The following is a 26,150-nucleotide window of genomic DNA, read 5'->3' as shown; positions in this document are numbered from 1 at the left end:
CCCTAGACCGCGTTCTCCCAGGCCACTCACCCAGGAGCAGGCTGCACACGCGGCGGTGGGCACCAGACGTGGGACCTGCCCGCAGGGAGCTGATGTGTCAGTAGACAGGATGGGGGGACAGGGAAATCAGTGGAGAAACAATTACCAACTGGAGCTGTTCTGTAGGGAAAACAGGAGGCTGAGAAGGTGGGTAGGGGGCTTTCTTCACTAGCATGGCCATTGACGGCAACTCTGAGAGGGCAGGAGTTAAAACCTAATCAATAAGAAGACATCCATCTGGGAAGAGTGAGGGGACTGCATTCTAGTCCAGAGGAACATGTGCAAAGGCCCTGAGGTGGGAAATAGCATGATGTGCTCAAGGCACCAAAAGACCCATGTGCCCATGGGCCATGAACGAGTGTGGGTGACACACATGCAGCAGGGATCACCCTGGGCTGGCAGCAGTGGTACGGAGCTTGGATCAGATTCCAGGGGCACTGGGAAGCCGCGGGCACGTTTACGCAAAGATGTGGCAGAGCTGAATTCGTGTCTCTCAAATGGCATGGGGTGTGCAGGAGCCAAGCAGGGAGCCCGGCAAGGACACTGCCGCGCTGTTGAAGATGAGAGGGGGGCGGCCTGGTCAAGGTTGGTGGGAAGGAGCACAGGGAGAAGGGGCCAGCGGCACATGCCTTTTGGGGGCAAGAGGACGTGAGGGCTGCACGGGGGCAGCCAGACCAGAGGAGGGGGGCCAACTGTGTATCGGCTCTGGACTGTGGAAGTAGGGGGCACGGGGGGCAGGAGGGGTACATGGGGGGCACAGGGAGACATGGACAGGACGGGCAAGCCTCTGGAGGCCGCGGGAGCTCGGAGCAGGTGTGGCAGGAATGGAATGTCAGTGACAGTCTGTGCTGTCCCTGGATGAAGTTGCTGAGGGAGACACTGCAGGGAGAAGGGGGAGAAAGCAGGCAAGGACCGAGCCCAAGGGGCAGGCGGGGGGGCTCAGAGACCACTCGACATGGGGCGTGAACAGAGCAGCAGATGTCGAGCTGGCCATCAAGGGCCTGACCCATCAGACGACTGACAGACTATCAGTCCCTCCTAGAACGGATCTCCAAGGCCCATGTCCTATAACACGGCCTGGTCCTCTCTTTCCTGGGGCTCCTGTGAGCCCCCCAAGGTCTCAGAGGAGGAACTCGTTCTCTGCCGTCACAGCCGAGCGTGGGCCCAGGAGGCGACAGGCCCTCAGACTCCCGGTCCTCACGCGCCCACTGTGTGGTCTTAGGCACTCCTACTTCCTCAAGGCTCCGCTTTCTCTCCCATGACTCGACGGCGACGATACCCCCCCAGGACAAGCACGCGGGACGCACACAGGTGTCTGTGGGGCCCGAGCACAACACAGAGCAGGTGCTCAGCACCGGGCATCACAGTGGAGACGGGGTGACACTGAATGACTCAGTGACAGGCAGCCTCCCTCCCAGCTCCCCTTTGCTGTCCCCGCCTAGAGCGCCACCAAGCCAACAATGATCACCTCAGTCTGCGCTCCCACCTGTCCTCTCCTCCCTGGACCGTCCACAGCTTCCCACGGCGCCTCTGTTCCTGGGGTTCCCCACACCTGCTCCCTGTGTACCCGCGCTGTCTCTCAGACCCACTGCTCAGCTCACGGTCCTCGGTGGAGCCCTCCCGGAAATGACGAGGGGAGGACGTCCGCCCCTCCGGGGGGCTCAGCAGCCTCTACCGTGGGCCCCCCCACCGCCCGGTAGTTAAGTGTCACTTCAGACCAAGGGGCTACATGTGACTCCCCAATAGGCCACGTCCTTCCGCCTCTCTGGGTGCCAGCCGCCCATCTGGAATGCTCTGTCAGGAGTGGGCTCATCCTGTCCCTAGTTCCCTCCCCCGGGAGACCCTCCCTGCTTCCTCCCCACACCCCTGACCTCCCCATCGTCCACCCTTTGGACACAGGCATGGCTTCCCAATGGGTCTCCCCTCCCCCTCAACTGGGAGCCCTGGCAGCCAGGCCCCTGACCAATGCCTGGGGTAGCCTCCTGCAGCCTGCCTGGCATGTCCCGCCGGCCACCTGCCCGGGCCCCCGGTGCCGCAGCAGCTGACAGCGAGCGCTGGCGGTACCTGCTGAAAGCTCTCGCGCAGGTGGCTCTGGTCCTCGGAGTGGCAGAATTCCAGAATGTCCTTCCCTAGAAGATCCTGAAGAAAGAGACAAGCCGTGAGACCCCGTGATTCCCGTGGCGGACGCATCCCGTCGGATGGCCACGTCCTTGGACCCCCTTCGCCCACGTCCCTCGGTCCCCCAGCACGCAGGATGTCCCTGGGGCTGTGAGGGGGCTGGCTTCGATGCCCCCGCCTGCCGTCCTTGGCGCTCCCGCCCACTCCGATCTCGTCGGGGCCCTGGATCAGCACCGCCAGAGGGTGATTTCGTTTCCGTTTGCCTTTGAGAGGCAAACTGCAGCAAACATACTGTAATAAACATAAAAAGAAAGCAAACAATAGCACGAGCACAGACAGGCCTGCAGTTGCTGAAATGCGGCCACGATGTTCTCGGGGCTGGACAGGTGCTGGGACCCCACGGTAACCATACTGACCGTCACCCACTTCTTACTCAGAGCACCTGGCACGAGCCCAGGACAAAAACCAGCCAGACTCAGATAAACCATCGCAAGGCAGCTCCACGCAGGGGACGGGAAAGGGGTCCCGTGGATGAGTCTCAGGCAGCCAAGGAGAAAAATGACCTTGTTGGCCGGAACCCAAACCCGTGACAGCCTCCACGGGAGAGGACACGGACGTGGGCAGCAGGTCTCGTCTGTGTGCCAAGAAGCATCTTGAAGCTTGGAGGTGCTGGTGCATAAACAAATCTGGAAACACCGCCGGCCGAGGTGACGGCGACTGTGGAATTCGTGTCCCCCTCACTCCTTCCAACAATCTCAAGTTTGCATCAAACTGGAGATGTACAATTACTCGCATGGTTCCCTATTTCAAGTTGGATTGTTTCTAGGTCTCTTCTTTTTCGAAGGTTTATTTATTTAAGTAGTCTCTAACCCAACACGGGGCTTGAACCCACCACCCTGACATCAAGGGCTGCACGCTCTTTGGCCGGAGCTGGCGGGGCGCCCCTGGACTGTTTCTAGCTCTCAGATAATACGTGTGCTTGAAGTGCCCACATCGACGTGTCCCAGCATTGTTCCTCAGAACAGAGATCTTTTCCTTCCTTTCTTTTTTTAAAGTTTTTTTATTTTGGGAGAAATTTGAATCTATGTAAAAGCTGAAAGGATCATGTGAAAAACCCCTGAATATCCTGTCCCTACACGGTTGCCTCTGCATTTTCCCATCTTTCGGATGCGTGTGAATATGAACATATGTAAATGAAAGCCACGGAAGTGTACACAAATGAAAAATCTTTCGTATCTACAGACACACTGAAAAATCTCTGAATCATTTGGAAGAAGGAGACAGGAGGATGCCCGTCTCCAAAGTGTGTATCTCAAAAAAAGAATATCCTCCCAAACCTTAACATTCCGTATTACACCTAAAAAAAAAAAAAAATCAATAATTGTTCGATTCAATCACCCGATATTCCACACGTATTAACCTTCCTTCGATTATCTCCCAAATGTCTCCTCTGGCTACCTGTCCTCAGCCCCGGGGTCTGCTGAAAGCTCTCATAACACATACTGTGATTTTCTCTTTGGTTTATTCTTTTTTTAAGGTTTTAGTCTTTTATCTGACAGAGAGAGAGAGTGAGCGCGTGCGCACACACGGCGGGGGGGTGGCGGGCAGAGGGGGAAGCAGGCTCCCCACCGAGCAGAGAGCCCGATGCAGGACTTGATTCCAGGACCCTGAGATCATGACCTAAGCTGAAGGCAGAGGCTTAACCCACTGAGCCACCCAGGTGCACTTCTCTTTGGTTTATTTTCATCTACATTAATTTCTCCTGCCTTTTGGTGTTTCTTATAATGCTGACTTGAAAAAAAAAAAAGGGTCTGGAACAGAGACCTGAAACTGTGCCCCTATAGACGCAAGTTCCAAACACATTCGAGAAACAAGGGATTAGGCAAAAACAAATGAACATCTTTCAAGACATTTCAGAGCCCTTCACATTAATCTCGTTTTTGAGGTTTGCAAGAAGGAGATGTCCTGTCTGCTGTTCATCTAAGTTCAGCGATTCCCACGGAGCGTCTTAACTCTGGTTGTGAACAACCAGTGAGACAGGAGGGAGGGTTAGGGAAAAAACGGAAGAGTTAATTTTAAGAGTTAACGCCTTTCTTGCTTTGGAAGGACAGAGCTGTCTCCAGGCAGCAAGCTGGATTTTTACGCCGTGTGCCATCTGCTGTCATCCGCTGGTTTTCAAAGAAATGAGACAAGTGCATCTTAAGTGAAGTTACATCTCTAGCCGACTGCCATGGGCTGCGAACCGCCTACCTGGGGTTGGTAGCCAATCACGCTGATGCATCTGGGGTCCACGAACGTGATGATCCCATCAGAGTTATGCCGGGATAAGAACTCCGTGGGCACTGACATCCCACTCATGTCCATGCACACGGGAGAGCTGGTCACCTGGAAAGAGGACAGCCACACTGAGGTGCTTCTGATGGAGACAGAGATGGGGGGGCACAAGAGACGATGGGAAGAATCCACGTGGTGTCTATGTCACAGATCCGAGCCCCAGTGTTCAAAGCACACTGGCCACACCTCCCACTAACGGCCACCATGCGCTGCCTTGCACTGCTGGGGGCCCGTGTCCTTATCAGGCAGTGGGAATCATGAACCGTGTATCTCAGAGGGTGGGGCGAGATTCTGCACACCAAACCCCGGCACAACGCCTGGCACGTTGCTGGTGCTTGGGAACGCTAACACCCTTCCCTCTTCCCACTGTCCCCTTACTGAGGAGCCTGAGGAACTGGTCAACGTATTCACAAAGCCGACATTTGCAGAGCGAATGCACTTCACCCACCTGTACGGAATAAGCCATGCTTATCACGTGCAAATAAAACCTCTTATTCATTTGTCTGATGGTGGAAGGAACTAGGACCCAGAAGCATGACAGGCTAGTGTGCTCTGGGCACACACTGCCGGCAGAGGAAGGGCTGGCAGGGCCACAGGGCAAACGAGGAGGGGTCCAGCCCACTGAGTGGCTACCGTGCATGCCAGACACCGAGCCCGTGGGCTTTAAGGACATGATGTGGCACATTTCATTTTCATGAGATTAAAAAGCCATGTATCCCACGTGGCTTTTGGGAGGAGAGCTTCCAGGGAAGGGGCACACCCTCAGCTAAGAAGATGGGCTATAAGGAAGGAAAGCTGACGGGTGAGCTCATTGCAGAAGAGCAGGGAAGAGGGAACTACTGATTTCGACGACGTGGATAAAGGCGTCCCCCCAGCGAGACCTTGGAGGAGGCATAAATATGAGTGAAGGGCGGTGGGGGCGGTGGGAAGGGAACCAGGAACAGCAGACAGCTGAAACAGCCTGCGGGGCCCACAGGTTGGGGAGGAGCCAGTTGGGTCTGCAGAAAAGGCTTACTGGAGTGTGGGAATCAAGCACGAGGGGGACAGGAGGGATGAGGCTGGAGGAGGACTTAGTGCTTCATCTTGAGGACCTAGGGGAAGCATTCAAGGTGATTGGCCGGCTGCCCTGGGAGCAGAGGCTGACTCTGCTGTGGCTGGCACCCGAGTGGGAATGGACTGAGTGGGGCCCTCTGTATAGCAAGGACTCCATGGTTCACCACGTGTCTCCCTGTGCTCTCCCAGATCCAGCCTCACCTTGTGCAGACAGGGACCGGAAGCCAGAGAACGCTGGGCACCCGGGGGTCAGAGTGGGCAGAGCTGCATGCACCTACTCCCTGGAATCGCAAGTCCCTCTCTGGCCCTGCAGAGAGCCGAGCCCTCGCCCTCACCTGGAGTCTTCCAATGGCCACGAGGCAGTACTTGCTGCCCTGCCCCACCTCGGCATCCTCCTCGGGGATAGTCATTCCTGGAATGAGAAAAGCCAGTGTCAGCGACGTGCCCAAGGTGGGCAGCAAAGGGGCAAGAGCATCCTGGATGTTTATCTGTGAAACCAAAATGCAGATCCACATGGCCCACTTGGGGTCTGGAAGGAAGCGAGTGAATTAGCCGATGCCCACTCCTGCCCGGCTCCCCTCTCTGCCTGACACTTCCAATAACTTCCTGGGGACCGGAGCCTGGGCATCTGTGCATGGGGCAGAGGAGCTCAAGGAAGATGAGATGCCCATGACTCATTTACACATTTGCAAAATTTGGCCAACACATCGAGCTACAAAGGAAATCTCAGGAAGAGGTGTAAGTGGGCATTTCTGGTTATGAAAATACTTCCTTTACAGGGGCTAAAAGGAGAAATGGGTGATGGTTACTCAGGACTGATAAACAGTGCTCTATGGGACCATCTGGCTGCCTCCGTCAGGGCAGCCTGCAACTCTTGATATCAGGGTTGTGAGTTCGAGCCCCATGTTGGATGTAGAGATGACTTAAAAACAAAGTATTTAAAAAAAAAAAAAGAAAAGAAAACCAGTGCTGTGGGTGGGCGGGACTTGGTTAAAACAATCCTCCATGTTCTTTGGTCAGGAAAGAGTGTTCTGCTCTGGGCAGTAGGGCCTGGCATTCGGTCGCTCACGGTGCAAGGTTTCGAGCATCTGCAGTTGGTTATAACAGTTGTAGGGAGGTAAGCACCTTTCATGCTGCCCAACACCTCACAGTGTCTCTCAGGACACTGGGCTCCACTTCTCCAGGAATGGGATGAGGCCAGAGGACATGTCCATCTAGGTGGCCTCGACACACTCCCGGCGAGCCGCTGCCCAGATCTAAGTGCCGGTGAACGTGGGAGGCAGCTGCGGATGAGTGGTGGGAAGAAGGGGTGGGCACGGGCGTCAGCAGGAGGAAAGAATGAGGATCATACTCCATTCCGACCCACCGCCTTTGGCTGGGTGGTACCGGGCAATCTTTAGGTTATCACCCGGATGTCTGAATTTCCTCTATTTTCCAAGCACCCCTTGTGTAGTACTCTCAAGTAATACATGATCTCTAAACACAGTGTTGACTTAGGCCCCAGCAATAAAAAGACAGATATTTCCAAGTAAAAATGAGCAAAGGATCTGAATGTTACTCCAAAAAAGATGCACAGATGACTAATAAGCACATGGAGAGAAGCTCAGCATCATGACTCACTGGGAAATGCAAATCAAAACCACAGGGAGATACCACCTCACACCTCTCATGATGACTCCGACAGAAAAAAAGGCAATAACAAGTGTTGGTAAAGACGTGGAGAAATTAGAGCCCCGTACACCACTGGAAGGAATGTAAAATGGCGCCAGGGCTCTGGAAGTCAGTCTGGCAGCTCCGTCATGAGGCTAACCACTGGTCCACCATATGACCCAGCCATTCCACCCCAAGTGGTACATCCAAGATAAATAAAAACATCTGTCCACACAAAACCTGTACAGGAGCGCTCACGGCAGCACTATTCACAACAGCCCCCCCTAACATCTAAAACCCACTGATGAGTGGATGAGCAAAATGGGTAACTCCATACAATGGAATGGTCTCCAGTCACAAATAGGGAGTGTGATTTGCGCTACAGTGTGGGTGAACCTAACAGCATTGCAGGGAGGGAAAAAAGGCAGACACGAAAGATCACACATCCCATGAGTCTATAGGAAATGTCCAGACAATGCACGTCCATAGATATGGAAAGCAGGTGCCTAGAACTTGGGGAGGAAGGGGACTAGCTGTCGTTGTGTATGGAGTTCCTTATTGTGGTGACAGAAGTATCCTAAAACTAATTTTGTTGACAGCTGCAAAACCATCTGGGTGTACCAAAATCCAAATAATGAAACACTCAAAGTGGGTGATGGAGGCACCCGGTCCTTTAAGGAAGTTCGGGTTTACTGAAGATTTGATGATGTGTGTATTATATCTCAACAATACTGGTAAAAAAAAAATGATTTTGGGAAAAAAAAAAAACGGTGGCATTGAAGGGAGTAAGAAGCCATTCCAAAGTCCCATCAAAAAAAAAAAAAAAATATATATATATATATATGGGCTCCTGGGTGGCTCAGTGGGTTAAAGCCCTGCCTTCGGCTCAGGTCATGATCCCAGGACCCTGGGATCGAGCCCCGCATCGGGCTGTCTGCTCAGCAGGGCGCCTGCTTCCCCCTCTCTCTCTGCTTGTCTCTCTGCCTACTTGTGATCTCTGTCAAATAAATAAATAAAATCTTAAAAGAAAAAAAATATATCAAAGGCAACATTTTGGTATACATCTGTCCAGTCTTTCTGGAGCAAGTGTTGAAATTAGAAAAATAAAAGTGTTAAAATTAACCTTAATTATGTTAATACTCTTTATGCCCTTTACTGTGTGTCTATATATATAATGAGATGCTTTTTTTTCTTCCTTATATTGTTTTGTAACCTGCTTTGGAAACTGTAGAACTTGCTGGGAAAATCTTTCAATATGTTAGAACATCTGTCTTTCATGTTTTCTTCCTATGGATGCACTGTCCTTCATCCAACCCATCTCTATGGTTCTCTACCATGTGGTGCCCCAGCTCACTGCTAGCCTCAGTAATGCAACTGTACACATCCTTCCAGAAAAGTCTCTGAGCATAACGAGAGCTTCCTTCCTATCAAATTCCTAGAAGTGAAATCGCTGGTTTGAAGAACATATACGGTACTTGACTATTGGTTATATTTACCTTTCTTTTATTTCATCTGATTCAGACTTGTTTCCCATTTGTTCCTTTATGGACAGCCTGGGAAGACATTTGCTATACTAAAGATCTGTCTGGGGTTTTTCCCTCATGGATTTTGAAACTTTCCTTACATAGTAAGAATATATGGGTCCCAGGCAAGTTTCTTACTAAGTGTGTTTCCTATAAAGTATTTTCTCTGTTTGTTTTTTATATAGAATATGATTAAAGTACATAGAATCCAAACTGTCAGTTTTTACTCTCTGGTTCCTGCCTTTGGGGTTCATTCTCTGAAATGACCTCTACCCTACAGTTATGGAAAATATTCACCCACATTTTCATAGAGTAGTTTTAAAGTTTCATATTTATCTTTAATAAATCTGAAATTTATTTTTGATATGTTTGACTTCATGTTTTCCCAAACGATTAGTCAGTTGTCCTCAAATGATGTACTGCTGACTAATTTTTTCCTTTTCCCACTAACTGAAATGCTTCCTTCATCACACAGCACATTTCTAAAGAGACTTAGGTCTCTTGTAGGTCTTTGGTTCAATAATTTGACTTTTAAGTTCAATTTATCACATTTTAATTATTCAGGCTTTAACATACACATTTTCAGGTTTGGTATGGCAATTTTTCCTCAATACTCTGCTTATCAGGATTTTGTTGGCTATTTTTATATTTATTGGCCCATATGAATTTCAGAATTAACTTTCACCTGAAACAAATGTCAGTGGCACAATTACTGAAATGGTAGCAAATCTACACCTGGGTTTGGCATGAACTAAAATGTCTGTAATGTTAAAGCTTCATATTAAAGACCATGCGTGATGCTCCAGTTAAATGGCTCCCACATGCCCCTCAACATTATCCTGCAGTTCAAGCGCTCTCATATATTTCATGTATATATATATATATATATATATATATATATATATATATATATATATATATATATATATTTTAAAGAGAGAGAGAGCACACGCACAAGCAGGGGGAGCAGCAGGCAGAGGGGGAAGCAGGCTCCCCGCTAAGCAGGGAGCCCGATGCGGGGCTCGATTCCAGGACCCTGGGATCATGACCTGAGCCAAAGGCAGACGCTTAACGACTGAGCCACCCAGGCGCCCCTCATGTTAATATTTTTAACACGTATGCTGCAACATTGCTCTCTTTACAAAAGGGTATTTTTCATATTGTGATTTTTTTTTCCTTTTCTTTCTTTCTTCTTCATTTTCTTCTTGGCTTTTTTCTAAATGGCTCTTAGTCTCCGGGAAGACCTCCCATGGATTGGATTCAGTTTTTCAGAGAGATCGTCACATCATCTGCAAATTGTTTATGAAATGTTAATTTCATCGTCCTTTTCTTTCCTCTCTTCCTTTCAGTAGTAATTATGCCTCCTTCCCTCCTCTTTACTGCCATGGGTAGAAGTCACACAGTGTTGCTGAGTGAGTGTGAGACCGAGCCTTACCCCTCCCCCCGCCCCCAGTGGAGACCCGACCCGACCACCAGTCCCCATTCTGTCAGGTCTGATGGGCAGGTCCAGCATTCATTCTGTCTCTGTTAAGGAAATCCAGTTCTATTACTAGTTTATAAAGATATTTATTTTTAAAGTTTACTAACTGAAATAAATTTTTGTCACACAGGCTTTCTCCTTTGGTTAATTAATTACATTAACAGATTTTCTAATGTTAAGCCACTTAGTCTTGCGATCATTATGTGTAACTATTCATTTGGTTTGCTAAAACTTGTATTTAGTGTCTTATACTGACAAATGAAATTCGTTTCATAGTTGTGGGTTGTTTTTTTTTTTTTTTTCAATATACCCTTAGCAGTTTTTGTACCAAATTTGTACTAACTTGAACAAACAAAGCAGTACACTTTCCATCTCTTCCTCTACTCTGCAAGTGTTTAAATAATTTGCCCATAAAACTTCCAGGCCTGGTACCATGTAGAGAGCAATTCTTTGCCAGTTTTTACAATTTTTTAAATCTACCTTTGATTTTTTTTCTCTTCTTTATTCAAATCTGGTTACATATTTTCCCAGAAATTAGTTTCTTCCTAAAAATCTTAACATGCATAAATCTCAATTATCCACACTGTTTCTTCCTAAGTTTTTACATATTCTCTGATAAATCTCTTCATTCTTAACATGCATTTATTTTTATTCTTTTTTTTTAAATTAGAATTAGATTGTCAGAGGTTTCCTCCTTTACAAGTCTTCATGAAGAACTATGCATCATTAGGGCAATACTTTTGTTTTCAAATAAGATATTTTCATTTTTCCTTCTTCATTAACTGTATCTTCTTAGTCTGCTCATGACATTTTGTTTTCTTTTCCTTGCTCATAGGTCAAATAAATTCTACTTGCATAAATTAAATTCCCAATTTTTAAGTTAAATTCCTAATTTCCCCACATTTAATAATGAAAGCATTTTGAGACACAGCTCTCTTTAAACCCTGTTTCAGCCATGTGCCCCAAGTCTCAAGATGTTGTGGGGCCATGGTTGCTAATTACAAAATAGTTTATAATTAGGGTTTCATTTTATCTCTATCCTTCACCAAAAGTTACTCAGGACCTGATTCCTTTATACCAATAGTTGGTTTGCCCTTTTATAAGGATACCAGTTATACGGGATCAGGAACCCACCATATTTCAATATGACCTCTTTTTCACTTAACTAATTACATCTGCAAGGACTCTATATCCAAAGAGGTCAAATTCTGAAATACTGGGGCTTAGGACTTCAATCTACGAATTTTGGGAAAACACCGTTCAATCTATAGTGCCTTCCATGGGTACTCTGTCTGCTTTTGCCCTTCCTAGTGGGTAAGCCAGGACACAGACGCTGCACATGAACTGAGACAGTGCCCTCCTGTGTCCCTCACAAGCATCACGAATTGAGCGTGGGCTTTTCCCCACTCGTTAGAGAAGCAGACCCAAAACCGTCCATCAGAATGAGCCATAAAACAAAACCGATTTGCCATTTCTGTTTTCTTACTTAGTGTTGTGTTATAAAGTTGCATACATTCTTTCAACAGTAATGATTAAATAAAAATGTTAAACAGTGATATTGGTAAATCTGGGAGCCTCCCAGATGGGTGCTGCGGGGTGTGTGATCAGGAGATGCAAAGAGAGACTTAGGTACCAAACACCCACCAGCTCCCTCCTATGCGCTAAGCCCCGTGCCCGCGGTTTGTATACCGCAGAAATGTGTACAACGCGGTCCTTGCCCTCCAGGTGCACCGCAGAAGCAGGGAACACAGATGCCAAACCAGCTGTAATAGTAGCCATGACAGGATGTCAATAAGGTGTCTGGGAGGTTGGTGGAACCCTGGGGAAGGCTTTATAGACAAGGATTGGCGAGAATTGGGTGTGTCTGTCTGGTGGGACTGGCAGGCCCTGGGGATGGATGGCTCTGGATGGCACCAGGGGGAGGAGGTTTCACGTGGTGTCATGGTGACTCTGGTGTGGTTACACCGACTTCTGGGCTCTGAGCACCCATGCCATCAGGGGTTCTCGCATGTAAGGCAAAAACCTACACACACCTCATCCATCTGGAAAGTACTCACTATCATCTCAGCAACCAGAACGAGGTTTCTGTGCTTCCCTCACAGATGTCCCGAGGCCATTCACTACAGTGTGCGCACTCTGCTCTCAAAACAGGCTGCCAGTGCCCAACCCATAGCCTGTTTTATTCCCTTTAATGCAGGATGCCAGCACGTGGGGGGTGTTGTTGTTTAGGCCATGAAGGATGAGAACCAGAAATTTGTGATCAGCTGGAGGCAGGATAAAAACAGGCACATGGGAAGAAACAAGTGTCAGCCACCAGCAGACAGACTTGACAACAGCAAATCCTACGGAGAGCAAAAAGAAACAAACTAAAGCAACCACCAATGAAACAACACCATCAGGGGGTAGCAGGGGGCTGAAAAGCCCTGAAGACATTGCCGAATTGTATCCAGCCCTGGAAGTCTGTCACAAGAGCTCTGAACCAGCAGGGAAAGATGAGACCATGTTCTGTGACCCTCATTCACTCCATGCAGCAAAAAACAATACAAACAAAATCAGGAACTAAATGTCAGGCTAGAAGAAAATACTTGCAACATACGATAAACAAAGGTTTAATATTCATAACGTTATAAAGACCTCCCCTAAGTAAATGAAGAAAACACACCACCTGACAGGAAAATGGGCATACACCATGAACAAGCAACTTGCAGGGAAATACAGAGTCAACATACCCAGGGAAAGACGTTCAACCTTGCTAAGGAAAAAAATCCAATGTGAAATACATCCTTTCTCCCCTACACTATCAGACTGGCAAAACTTACAAAAACAATGGAATCATTGTTGGTGGGAATGTGGGCAGACAGACACACTCCCATCCTGCCTTGTAGGGTAAATACGGCAGTTTCTACAAAAAAGGACTTATATCCTTGTTATTCCAAGGCTGAGGTGACCCGGCATACACACCAGCACTCGTGAGTCAAGAATGTGCACAAGGACATTCACTGAAGAATCCCCCGCAGGAGCCCCAACCTAAAAACCACCTCAGTGCTCCCAGCTGAGGAATGGCGACGAGCTACTGTGCAGCCAACTTTAGAGAAGGAAGTAGCGCTACATGTCCTACCTTGAAAACATATTTACGATACCTATGATAAGTTAAAAAACAGGCTATGTAATAAAATATACATGAGCTTCAACCGTACACACACACACACACAGACAGAATAAGAAGCACTGGGATGTTATCAGTTGGTTCTTCAGGATGGGACCTGGGTAGGAAGGGAGACTTATTTTTAGTTCATAACCTTTTAAAGATTTTAAAAAATGGGTTTGTGGGTGAATTTTACTGTGTTTTCAAAGGTTTTATAGACCTTTTATATTTCCTTAATGGAGATGGGTTAGTTTTGTCATAGTTATCTTAAGAAAATAAAAAGACACCAGGATAAAAATAAAGGCCAGCACATGCTATCTGGTACTTGAAAAGCGGGGCTGTGCATACTCTGAAAGTCTTCTGAGGTGGTGCCTTGTTCTCCCACAGCGCCAGGACAATGCGCATGGTGAACTTAGATCCAGACGTTAGAACTCTACCCCTTGACCCCCCCACACTGAGAGAAAATGCACCCCATGGTGCTAGAAGTTTAATTCTAAAACAACTGGCAGAATTGCAACACTGCTTTCCAAGTGAGCTGCTCCTAAATCTTGACAATTTACATGCATCATTTTTTGTCTAAAAAGAAAGTCATAAATGATTATCTTCTGTTTATACTTGGACTCAGAAACTACAGCTTTGTTTCCAATAAATCATGATCTGCAAACAAAAGGCTAGCCAGCAAGGGCCGAGCCACTCAGGCCACAGGGAGGTGCAGCGGGGACATCGGGAGAAAGGGACAGGGGGCACAACAGCAGCCTCTCTTTAGGCCTCAGCTTCACTGTCCATAAGGGGAGGAGGGGGTTGTGGCCCCGCCCACTGTGAGACTGAGGCCCCAGTCACCTTCCTTGCAGGGGGGAGGGTTTCAATGGAACGCAGTGGGATGTTTTCCAAGGGAAGCCAAAGAATACTGAGCCTCTCGCGCTCCCTACCGTGACGGCAGGACCCCACGGTGACTTTCAGCTCTCACAGACACAATGAGGCGCCCCACCAGCTGCCTTCTAGAATCAAACACCTCCCACCAGTGCAGAAGGTAGGGCCGGCAATCCGCACGCCCAGCCTCAGTCCTGCTGGGGGCTGTGCTGCTCCTTCCCACACCACCCCAACAGCACTGGGCTCGCTGGGCGCTGGCTGGCACCCCAGTCGACACGCTCGCCTCCGCCTGCCCCTCAGGCCGCCCTGCACCGGTTCTGCCCGCGCCCCTCACCTTCCCCGGTGTCTCACTGCTTTCCGCTCCATCGTCTGCCCCCATGAACACCAGGCCCCACTCGCCGCTGCTCCCCTTTCTCAAACTAACTGGCTCCCAGATGAGCCCCTTCCACTCGGCCCTTGGAAGACGTGTTCTTCGCAACCCAAGCCTCTTGCAGGCCCTGAGACCTGGCTGCGTCCAGGGTACCTTCATCATGGGGACCACTGCCCCAGTAGGGCTGCTCCTTCCTCCCACGGACCTCAGTCCTCCAACCCCAGGGCTGCCTCCATAAGCCTGTCCCGTCGCGGTGCTCTCCCCCGCCCCCAGCCACGGTCCACACTATCGCCAAGTCCACACCCCACCAAAGCACTGCCTCCAACCAATTTCAAGCCCCTTTTTGGAAAACCTCAGAAGGCTCCCCGCTGGTCACCAATTTCAGTGCCATTGATTCCTGTCTGTGAAAGCCACCTCCAGATCGGCTCGGGGGGGCAGCTCATCCAAGGAGGCGTCTTCCCGAATGACAGGAAGGGCAAAGACTTTTGATAGAATACAGTAATTTTCCGCTACAGGTTGGCTGAGCTCCCCTTCTGGTCTCTCCCTACAGCATACTGGCCCCATGGGGCCTCTTAGAAAATGGCCCCTGGCCTAAGCAAGGAGCAAAAGAAGGCCTGTGTATCCCGTGGAGAGCACGTCTCAGAGCACAGCAACTGAGCTCTGCGGGTTACCCCAGGCCCCCCAATACAGGGAGGCGCAAATTGTCTTCATATTTGACATGGTGGTGACAGGGTCTTCGGTGACAGGCTGCTGTGGAGGCCTCCCCGTGAGTGCCCCGAGGAGCCAAACTGGTTCCAGAAAGACACTTCAGGGAAAAGTGGTCCCCGCGGCTGACACCGACATCACAGAAGACACAGCTTTGGAGGGTCTGTTTGTTCATGTTCAAAGTAGGCTCCATGCCCATCGTGGGGCTCGAACTCATGACCCTGAGGTCAGGAGCCGCGTGGTCTACCTACTGAGTCAGCCAGGCGCCCCAGAAGATAAGACCTTGGGAAGAGAGTGGCTCGACGGTGATGAAGGGCCCCAGTGCCGGAGGACGGCAGCCCCGACGCGGTGTCCTGACTCCCCTGCGTGCTGACTGCAGAGCCTCCAGCCTCCCGGTGGTTCAGGAAATGGGACAAGGACAGTCGCGATCTGTGAAATGGAGCTGCAGTGCACTGGGTGAGAACACGTCCACGAGCACAGAGCACAGTGCCCAGCGCCCAGCACCTGGAAATCGGTACAACCAGTTCCTGCTTGCCCTGGGACGTGGAAGGAGCCGTCCTCAGCACTCTTCAAAAGAGGTAGCCTCTGCTTGGTTACAGGCTTCCTCTGGGGTTGAGGGCAGGGGAGGGATGCTGGGGTCCACGGAGACAGAGTCTTGTGGGACCCTGGTTCTACCTCCGCATGCAGGAGGGGCTGGCCTGAGGCAACGCACGAGGTTCTCTGTGGCTCTGGCATTCTGTGGGTCCAAAGGCCAGGTCCAAGTTCAGCTATGCCCTCCATCATGTTTGATACACTTGGTGAGCTCCTCCTCCGTGGCCGTGGCCGGGCTGCCCTGAGATTCAGTGGTGCATGAGACCCAGCGCCTTCCCTCAAGGAGCTCACTGGCTGCCAGAGGGACGCAGAGCCGGATCACTGTGGTGCCGTGTGGTTAGTATTGGAACAGAGAGACGAGTGCTGGCTGCTCGGAGGGATGCCAGAGCCACCAGGAAATGGTGTCAGGAGGGAATGGTTCCTGGCAGGAGCTACAACATTTATCCAAGTGGGTTTTAATAGGAATGGGATAATTCCAGCCATTTTAACAGATTCCAGTCATTCCCTAATCGGTGTCACAAGCTCATTTTGCCCCACATTCGATTACCTTTCCTTTGGAAACTTGCTGCACTAACACCAGGTTTAAATAAATCCTGAGTCATGCAAAACAAGTGTGTAACTGGAAACCGTTGTTTGGGATAAAACCCCGGCATTGGCCAGAAATGTGTGTTCATCTCTTACCCGGGCTTGCGTGAACCCTGTGCAGACACTCATGGAAAGTTGGCCTGTTCTTCAGTAACGCCGGATGGAGTCTGTCCTGGACTGACATCTTCACATGAATTAAGACATATCTGTGCCCTCTGCCAGATGCAGGGGAGAAAACAACCACCTCTGCAAGTGCTTCGGGCCACTCGCTCATAACATGCTTCCAAGATATTCTCTGAGGAATAGTAACAAGTTTTAAGAAAAGAAAAAAAGGTTTCTCTGGCCAAATACATTTGGGAAGCATGGTTTCAACAAAGATAACGAGGTTTCATCACTTGGACCTACACAGAGCATTTAGTATGCTTCTTTAGGAAGGGAAAACAGAACGTGAAGTTTCCCACATCACTGACCACAGGATCTTTGCTTCATGGTGCATCTCTGGGGACGTGCAAGCTCCAAAGCTATTTTGGGAAATGCTGACCTGCAGGTATGTTGCATTCTTGCTGGTGACTCTAAAGAAATGGGTCCCCTCACTTTGCAAAGCAGAGCTCTGGAGATCACAAGAACAGAGACCATTTGAGAAACTACCTGAACCTCGCAGATGACAGTGGAAGTGACCAGGGACTGAGCTAGGAGAATCTATGTCAGTACTGGAAACTGGGAAGGTTGCCCTAAGCTGACTCGTAAGCGTGAGGAAATCTGGGAGTGCGTGGTTAGGGCAGGACTGGACTGAGGGAAGAGAGGACCAAGACACAAGCCCCCAGTATCTGAAGGGAAAGGACAGCTGGAGTGTGCGGAAGGGCCCCAGTAAGGCCAACCCATGAGCTTCGAGCTACGGTGGCTTGAGATTAGTGTGGAACGGGGGCAAACCATGAGGGAGAGCCAGGCTTAAACCCACACCTCCCAGAAGGCAGCATGGCGGCTGCATGCCAGTGTGTCTAACCAGGGCCCTATGTGACCTCAGTCATCTCCTGCCCCCACCTCTGTCCTTGGGTGCAAACGGACCCTTGGTCGGGTAATAGGAAAGGGAAGCATTCCTCTTCTGCCCTTGTCAGGGCCTGACAGATTGAACTGGAACCCGCATGGCCAGTGGCGGAAGCAGGCCCAAGCCTTGCAACAGGCAACCCCACGGCAGCCTCTGGAGGGCAAGCCACGTGGGAAAACACCAGCATGTGGAAAAGGGGAGATGGAGTGGGAAAGCCGCAAACTCAGTGACCCGGCATGACGCAAGAGGACATGATAGTTACGAAAAGTTCACAGCCTTAACTCAGCAAGCGCTGAGTTCCCGTGAAACGTACCGTTGTGGAGTTTTACAAACTTAACAGGCATCACATGTAGAGGATTCGGACTGAGAAACTCCCCAAGAACTTGGAAGAAAAGGTTTCTGACCAACGTAAGCCGGAGGGGAGCTGACGGGGGGATCGAGGCGGCCGCAGGTGTGAGCGGAGCAGGCGGAGAGTCAGGCTGGGGCCGTGCAGATGAACTTCCCGGTGGAGAGGAAAGACCCCACTGTGAGAGCGCGAGTGCCCACCCAGCACCAGCGAGGAGGAATGAAAACAGCCTGACCCTGGATGCCATGTGAGTGAAAGTCCTGAATTCCACGGATACACTCAAAACAACCTACAAACGGCGCAGCAGGAGAAAGGAGAAGCAGACTGCCAGAAAAGGAAAACAAAAGCCCGTCTCGGGCCTCTCCGGAGAGGGAGCCCTGTGACCCAGGAGCTCCTGGGGTGGCCACAGGGGAGCCGCGGGGAGGCCCCAGGGAGGAGGGCGCAGACGGGGGAGGAACTGGGCATGGCACGCCCTCTCGTTCCTGCTGCAAGAGACCGCAGGGTCAGGCCAGCAGTGAGGGAGACAAGACGGCGGAGGGAACGTGGTCCAGAGATGAGGCTGAGCCAACAGGGCCAACCAAGTGTGGGTGACCAACTTCTGGAAACACAGATGATGTACGACGATGCCCATATAGCTGATCTCTGCGCTACGCATCTGAAGCCCCAGGTTATCTCCACGCCCATCCACACGGGTGAGGGGAGGCAGTCTCGTGCACCCCTAGGCACGGGGCCTCTGGAATCCACCGTGGACCCGAGCCCTGCCAGCCACACTCACAGCCCGCCTCTGCTTCTCCCACTTCCTGCATCCCCCTCCCTCTGCAAGGCATGGCCTGATTTGGGCACGATTTCTCCCTGGGTGAGTCTCCTCCTCCCACTTTACTCCAACATGCGGACTTATCTGTAGGAACCTTCAGTGGCCTTCAGTGACATTCTGTGCACTGAAGAGCAGGGTCCACACTCCCTGCCTGGCCCACGGGGCCCCAACCCCCGGATCAGACTCAACCATCTCCCTCACCAGCTGTGGTGAGCCACCCGGGGCGGCCAGCCTGGTTTGCCTCCCACTGGCAGTGAGCAGAGCACTGTGGTGAGAACATCAGGAAGGCCTCGTCTCACAATCCAGCTGTCCCACTTGTGGCTGGGACCTGGGCTCATGACGGCACCACGCGGGTCTTCAGTGTCTCCTCTGTCTGACAGGCACGATAACAGCCAGCACTTCCTCAGGGTTCTCGTAAAAATGAAAGAGCATAAGCACACAGAGGCCACTCCTAGAGCCCAGCAGGTGGCGAGCAGTCACCAAGGTTGCTGTGGTCATTATTCAAACCCCAGACCCTCACCCACACTAGCGCTGTGCCTGCAAAACATTTTTTTCAATTAGGAAATTCCTACATCTCCTTCCTGCCTGCATTTCAGCTCTGGTGTTACACCCTCCTTGCCTGTGGGGCTCTCCATGAGGGCTGGCCACAGTGAGGAGGAGAGAGAAGCCGGCAGTGATGCTCCCGGCGGACGGCAGCCTCCCTACCTTGCCCCTCTGCTGACCCCCGACGCCAGGCTCTGCCAGTACCTGCATGCCTGCCTGTCCCCTCCCTTGGCCTGTGAGCTACCAGGGCAGAACCCGTGCCAGACAAGCCAGCCCCAGGGTCCCCAGGACCTCGCAAAGCGCCTGGCCTGTGGCAGGACCTCAAGCACTGTCACTGAAGGACACAGAGCAGTGGCTGTGCCCGGCCCAGGAGCGAGAAGCCGGATGACTCCGCAGCTGCTGCTTGGGCTCTACTGGCTGTGCTGTCCAACCAGGGCCTCGGCTCGCCCGCTGGAGCAGGAGCTGGTCCCCGGGGGCACGGAGGTGTGTGGGCGCCACAGACAGAACAGGGTAGCCAAGGGTCAAAGAGAGCAGGGGTGCAGCCACCACCTGGCGGGTCGGGGGCCTCCATTCAGATGAAGCAGCTTTTGGAGATTTTCAAATGAAGGCAAGACACACATACGCTGTGTCCCGCAAGGGACGTGTGAGAAGTGCAGGGCCGTTGGGGATGAGCTCGTGGCCGGGCTGGGCTGTCAGGTGAGGGGACAGTGCTGGCCTGGCCACAGCAGATGCTGACCCAAACCCCCAAACCCCTCAGGCCCCTGGTGCGCTGTGGCTGAGGCTCACCAACAGCTTTGCAGTAGAGGGAGCCTAGAGCATGGGGGGCTCCAGCCACGGAGCCCCTCCCCACCACGCGGCCCGTGGGAGGGGCCGGATCTGGTCAGCGCCCCCCTCCCCTGGGTCGGACTGTGGGTCCCCTGGGCGGATGCGTGGCCTCATGTGCAGAGATCCCCCCGGTCCCCCCTGGGTCATCGGGGGTGAAGCAGGCCGGTCAGAACAGAGTCCCTGAAGACAGGCCTGCAGGGAGGTGGCCTCTGGCTCAAGGCCGGACGTCTGCCTGAAACGCAAGAGCAGGGCGATGACAACCGCTGGGGCAAAAAATGTCATCTTCCCAACGTCGGCATTTTTTGGGCTCCGAGCATGCCTCACTAGAGGTGAACTTCCTCACCATCTGAGCCTGCTGGCCACAGCGCGTCTGCTTCTAGACACGAAGCAGGCACAGAAGCAGAGGGGACTGTTTGGGAACCCCGCTCCTTCTTCCGGTCGCACCCCAAACACTTCAAATGAAACCCACATAGTACACAGCACAGCAAGGGGGACTGGGGAGGCCACCGTGTCACAGATGTGGCTCGGGACCCACGGGAAGGCATGGTGGTGTCAGCAGGACCCAGGCAGAGGTCTGAGTGCTCCACCAGCTGGCCAGGGAGGAGGCCCACGGGCCGCACGTGGGTCTTCCAGGACTCTTTCCCAAGGCCCTTGTCTGCTGCACGAGGTCTGCCTCTTCTGCTCCCCTCTGGAGAAGTCTAAGGGCGCCTGTCGATAGATCTTCAGCCACATGGGCACTTAGGACTTCAGCCTTTCTAGCCACATTTGTAAGTAAGGAGCTTGGGGCGAGCAGGGACAGCAAGGCTCCAGAACATTCACAATGCCCCATGCAAGTCGGGGGAGTCGCTGCTCCAGTCCCATGACCTTATCCCGGGGTGAGCGTGCCAATGACCTCACCACAGCCACCTCGTTGCGGCCCCATGACTCTCTTCCAGCTTAAAAGGCTTCTGGGAAAGTAGATTGTACAAGACTGGAAATTCTGGCATGAAATTCTTTCTCATATCCACCCCCGTAGGTCAACTATTGTTTCCATCTTTCCTTCTCCCCTTTCTTCCTTTCATCCATCCACCCATCCCTCCGTCCATCTGTCCAGTCTTTAGGAAATACACACTCCGAGCCAGGTCTGAGCTAAGCACTGGGATGGGAAATGCGTGTAGCGCACACACCGTCTAGAGAGATCTCCGCGGGAACCGCGAAGTGTCATACGTGCTGAGAGTGTGGTTTCCACCAAGGGACAGTGTATCCTCCGCCGCAGAAAAAGGAGGCATCAGCTGAGCATCCCCGAGGCAGGCTGTAATCATCACGTGTGGATATAGGCTTGTGTTCTGGAACCTTCTCCCTTGTAGACGCACAGCAGTGAAATACAATAACAAAACAAAACCAAAATGCAAACAAAAAAGACGTAATTTCTGAATTCAGTGCAAGCCACTTAATCCAACCGTCTGGAATGTGCTTTAGGAAGTTCAGATTGGCTGCTTCTTCCTCTTCTTTTTAAGAGAGAGAGAGAGAATGTGAGCAAGGGGGAGGCACAGAAGGGGAGAGAATCCCAAGAAGACTCCCTGCTGAGCATGGAGCCCAACTTGGGGCTCCATCTCACGACCCTGAGATCATGACCTGAGCTGAAAGCAAGAGCCGGGGCTTAGCCGGCTGAGCCACCCAGGCGTCCCCGGACTGACTTCTTTAAAACATCATTTTTGGGGGCGCCTGGGTGGCTCAGTGGGTTAAGCCTCTGCCTTCAGCTCGGGTCATGATCCCAGGGTCCTGGGATCGAGCCCCACATCGGGCTCTCTGCTCAGCGGGGAGCCTGCTTCCTCCTCTCTCTCTGCCTGCCTCTCTGCCTACTTGTGATCTCTCTCTGTCAAATAAATAAATAAAATCTTTAAAAAAACAAAAACATCATTTTTTGTGATTATAAAAATCCCATAAAAGCCAGGCAAATGCAGGAGCGAAGAGAGAAGAGACAAGGAAGGAACCCACCACCCCAGAGGAGTAACACTGGGTTACACTGTATGTACAATTTATCAACGCAGAGACGCGCTGCTCACTTCCGACAAAGGTAAACCTGGGATCTGTTTCTGCTGCATAACCTGCCGTTCTTGTTCACACGTCCTAGCACTCTGCTTCCTCCTTAAGTGTCCTTTGACAGCAAAGTCTAGTATGTGGTCACTTATCCCATCAGATGCTCCGTGCTGCTTTCAACCAATTCTCTGTCCCCAAAATTTAGACTAATTGAATACTTTTACGATTATAAATTATGCTGAAACATATATATAACATATGATATATATAAAAGATAACAGACAATAGATAAATGTATACATAATACATAAAGCTTAAACTTCTCGGATTAATTTCCTGGACTGAATTCCTACAAAAGCAGTCCTGTCCACTGGGGAATGGACATCTTCAAGCACTTGGTAACACCAGCGAATGAGTCTACAGGTCTGCGCTGATTTGTAATATCTCCACCAGCAGCACATCAAGGCGTCCGTTTTTCTGAATCTTACCAATGCGGTGTATTTTGTCCTTTTTGCTTTTTGCCATTTGATAGGTAAGGGAAGACCATAACAAATTATTTTGATTTGCAGCTCTAACAGGGAACTAAAATTTTCCCATCTGTTTAGTCTGTGTATGTGTTTATATTTATACGTGTTTTTAATACCCTGTTTATATCCTTTGCTCTTTTCTTCCAACTGAGTTAAAATCTGCCTCTTGGTAACTTTCCTCTTTTGGTCCCAACTGTGCCTTCTGGAACGATCCTAAGTAAGATTAATTTCTCCTTCATAGGACACCCCCTCAAATACTTCAAGACAGAAATCATGCCTTGCTTTCTCCAAGACAAACACCCCGGCTCCTTCAACCCTTTCTCACTTGGCACAAGTACAGGCGGTCGCCGAAGACATCATGCTAAGTCCTGCTGCGCCATCACCCTCACCATGCCAAACGCTCGTGGGGACAGACCTCATGCGACTTCAGGAAGGCCTGCGTGGGGTCATCTGTGCAGGCTCCAGGGGTAGCCACCAGCCCGCACCCTGGGTCTCAGACTCATCTCTTCTGCTCATTCCACAAGGACCCTCTGAGTTAGACTCATGACGATCGTGGCCTTTCCCATGATACCCTAGGTCTGGAGCCCAGACAAAGTGGTCAGAAGGAGAGTACTCTGCGGCCAGAAACAGGATGAAGGATTTGCCTGGTGTGATGAGAATGATTAACAACTTCCGAAGAAGAAGACATTAAGAACCGGACAGGCTCCCCAGAGCTGGATTTGATGGAACTGACCCGCCCAGGGACAAGCCTTGTCCAGGAAACTCCCCTGACCCTGGGGTCACTTGGGGTGCGGGTCCCACTTCTGGCCCCAGAGCTTGTGGTTTCACCGCACTCTGCTGTGGTCATCTGTGTAGGTGCTGCCCTCCCCCCACCCCAGCCACACATCTCTGTGCTCCCCGAGGGGCAGGCCCATGTCTGGAGCCAGACAGCCATGCTCAGAAACAGGCACACATGCGGCCATCACGTATGCTCATGAGCTGCATGGCGTGGGAGTCTCTCTCCCGGCTGTCCACACCTTCTGAGACACACCTGGTCTCACAAATAGTGCAAAAGCTCATGGGTTCCCTGAACCACAGACAAGAGCGTCCATGACAGAGACCAGGTAACCCCACGGCATGGCAGGACCGTGTCTGGGAAAGACGTCAGCTTCTGAGGGCTCTCCCACATCCGCCAGGACTGACCAGTTCTAGAGCATCATCATGACCGTTTCTAGATCTACAGAGCAGAGGTCCGGGCTCTGAACACTGTGAGGCAGTGCGGCTTTATGAGTTCCTGTCTTGAGTCGAGCTGGGGCCCTCGGGCAAGCAGCTCCCTGACAATTCTGTGCATTATGGTTACATAGGAGAAAACATATAAATAAAAAGTACATAAATTAAGAAATATACATACTTTATATATTTATGTCAAGCTGGTATATATACGTGTGTGTGTATATGTACACACAGCCAAAATTAAACACAGCCAACTCCTGGAAAAATTGAACTCTGCACTACAACCTGTATACCTCAGCCACTATTACCCGACATGTCACCTCTGGATCTCAGCACAGATTTATAAGGTGTGCTTAAAGCAAGAAAAAATACAGTCCGAGGAGACAAAGTAAGCATCATTACCAGACTCAGATATGAATGACACAGACCTTGAAATTACTAGATGGGCAATTTAAAATAACTGTAATTAATATGGTAAGGGCTCTACTGGGAGGACAGATAATAGCAAAAACAGATGGGTAACGCAAGCAGAGGGAAGGAAACTCCAGGAGGAAAACAGAAGGAAATGTTAGAAATAACGAACGCTACAGAAATGGGGACTGCCTCTGATAGATTCATCCGTAGATTGGATGCTGCAAAAGAAAGACTCAGTGAGCTTGAAGACGTGCAATTGAAGGTCCCAAAAATCAAATGCAAAGAGACAAAAACAGAAAGAAAAATTCCAGACACAACACCCCCCAACTTGTAGTACCATTTCAAGCAATGTAATGCCTGGACATTTGCAATACCAAAAAGAGAAGAAAGAGAACAGAACCAAAGGACTTGTGAAGAAATAATGTCTGAGAATTTTTCAGAATTAATGACACCAAACCACAGATGCAGGAAACTCAGACATGACCAAGAAGTAGAAATAACCAAAAAGCAAAACAAAATGAAGTACTGAGGCACGTCATGGAACGACTGAGGTTTTTTGCAGAAAACCAAAGACAAAGGAAAAATCTTGAAAGAAGCCAGAAAATTAAAAAAAAAAAAAAGAAAACAACTACAAACAAAAAGTTGTAGGTTTGTTTGTTTCCATAGGTGGGATGGAAACACAAGGATAAGAGTTCTGTGGACTTCTTGTCAGAAACCATGGAAACAAGGAGAGAGAATACTCATTCATTCAACCGTTTAGCAGGCTCCACGCCCAGCACGGACCCCAACGTGGGGCTCAAACTCACGACCGTGACACTGAGACCTGAGCCAAGATGAAGCTTCGGACACTTGCCTGAACCATCCGGACGCCCCAGGAAGAGACAATATTTAAAGCATTGGAGGAAAATATGCACTGCCCTAAAATCCAATATCCAGTGAAATTATCCTTCAAGAGTGAGGGGGGAAATGACTTTCTGTGAAAAACAGAAACCGAGAGAACTCATCACCAGCAGAGCTGTCCTGGAAGAAATGTTACAAGAGGCTCTTCAGGAAGAAGAAAACAACGCGGGTTAGAAACATGGATCTGCATAAAGGAAGGCAGAGTGTCGGAGAAAGAAGAAATTCAGGTAAAATAAACTTTATTTTTATTACTCTTAAGTGAACTAATATACTTCTGCACGTTCCGAGTAATAATGCTAACAATGCGTAGGGCGACGAGGCCCATGGATAAGTGAACCGCATGGGAGCAGAGCCGCAGGTGATGCGGGAGGAGGAGGGAACAGGAAAGCCGAGTGACGCCGTCCTTGCAGTACCCACAAAGTGGTGCGCAGTCATGTGCCCATCACCCCTACCTGACTCCAGAACCTGTGTGTCACCCTGGCGAGACACGCTGTACCACAACCCGTCATTCCCCGGCACCCGGAAACCACAAACCTACTCTCGTCGGGAAGGACCCGTCTTGTCTGGATATGGCACATAAACGGAATCGGATCACGCGTTGCCTGTTATCTGGCTTCTCTTCCAGGCTCAGCGTGACGTTTTCCAGGCTCACCAACGTGGCAGCATGGGTCCGGCCCTCGCTTCCTCAACGGGCTGAATAACACTGTGTCATGCGGATACTTCATTTTCTACTTCTCCATGCGTCAGCGGGCGAGCACGTCTGGGTTGCTTCCACATTCTGGCAGTGAACATGGCTGTGAATGTTCGTGTGCACGTGTCTCGGTGGACAAATGCTTCGGGTTCTCCTGAGCTCACCTGGGAGTGGGTCTCCTCCGTCACAGGCAGCTCTACGCCTAACGCTGTGACGACCGGCCACCTGGTTCCCTAAGCAGCTGCACCATTTTCCATCCCCACCCGCCCTGTCTGAGGGCTGCCAGGAGGGCTCCACACCCTCAGCAGACCCTGCCTCGGGCCGTCTGTCTGTCTGAGCCCTCCCAGTGAG

General features: G+C 50.8%; 1 protein-coding gene across 6 annotated transcripts in view; it reads right to left on the bottom strand.

Moving 5' to 3' along the window:
* Positions 1-26,150, bottom strand: part of ARNT2 (aryl hydrocarbon receptor nuclear translocator 2) — a 145,274-nt gene that overhangs the window by 33,039 nt on the left and 86,085 nt on the right. For all 6 annotated transcript variants that reach the window (XM_047736232.1, XM_047736233.1, XM_047736229.1 and 3 more), the window contains exons 9-11: positions 5,880-5,956; positions 4,408-4,542; positions 2,104-2,178 (exon numbers count right to left, since the gene is read on the bottom strand). In XM_047736232.1, the coding sequence (XP_047592188.1) occupies positions 2,104-2,178; positions 4,408-4,542; positions 5,880-5,956 (287 nt within the window). The remainder of the gene's footprint in view (positions 1-2,103; positions 2,179-4,407; positions 4,543-5,879; positions 5,957-26,150) is intronic.

Source organism: Lutra lutra, chromosome 7 (assembly GCF_902655055.1).
Source record: "Lutra lutra chromosome 7, mLutLut1.2, whole genome shotgun sequence".
NCBI classification, from domain to species: Eukaryota; Metazoa; Chordata; class Mammalia; order Carnivora; family Mustelidae; genus Lutra; species Lutra lutra.
This window is presented reverse-complemented; position numbering and strand designations above follow the sequence as displayed.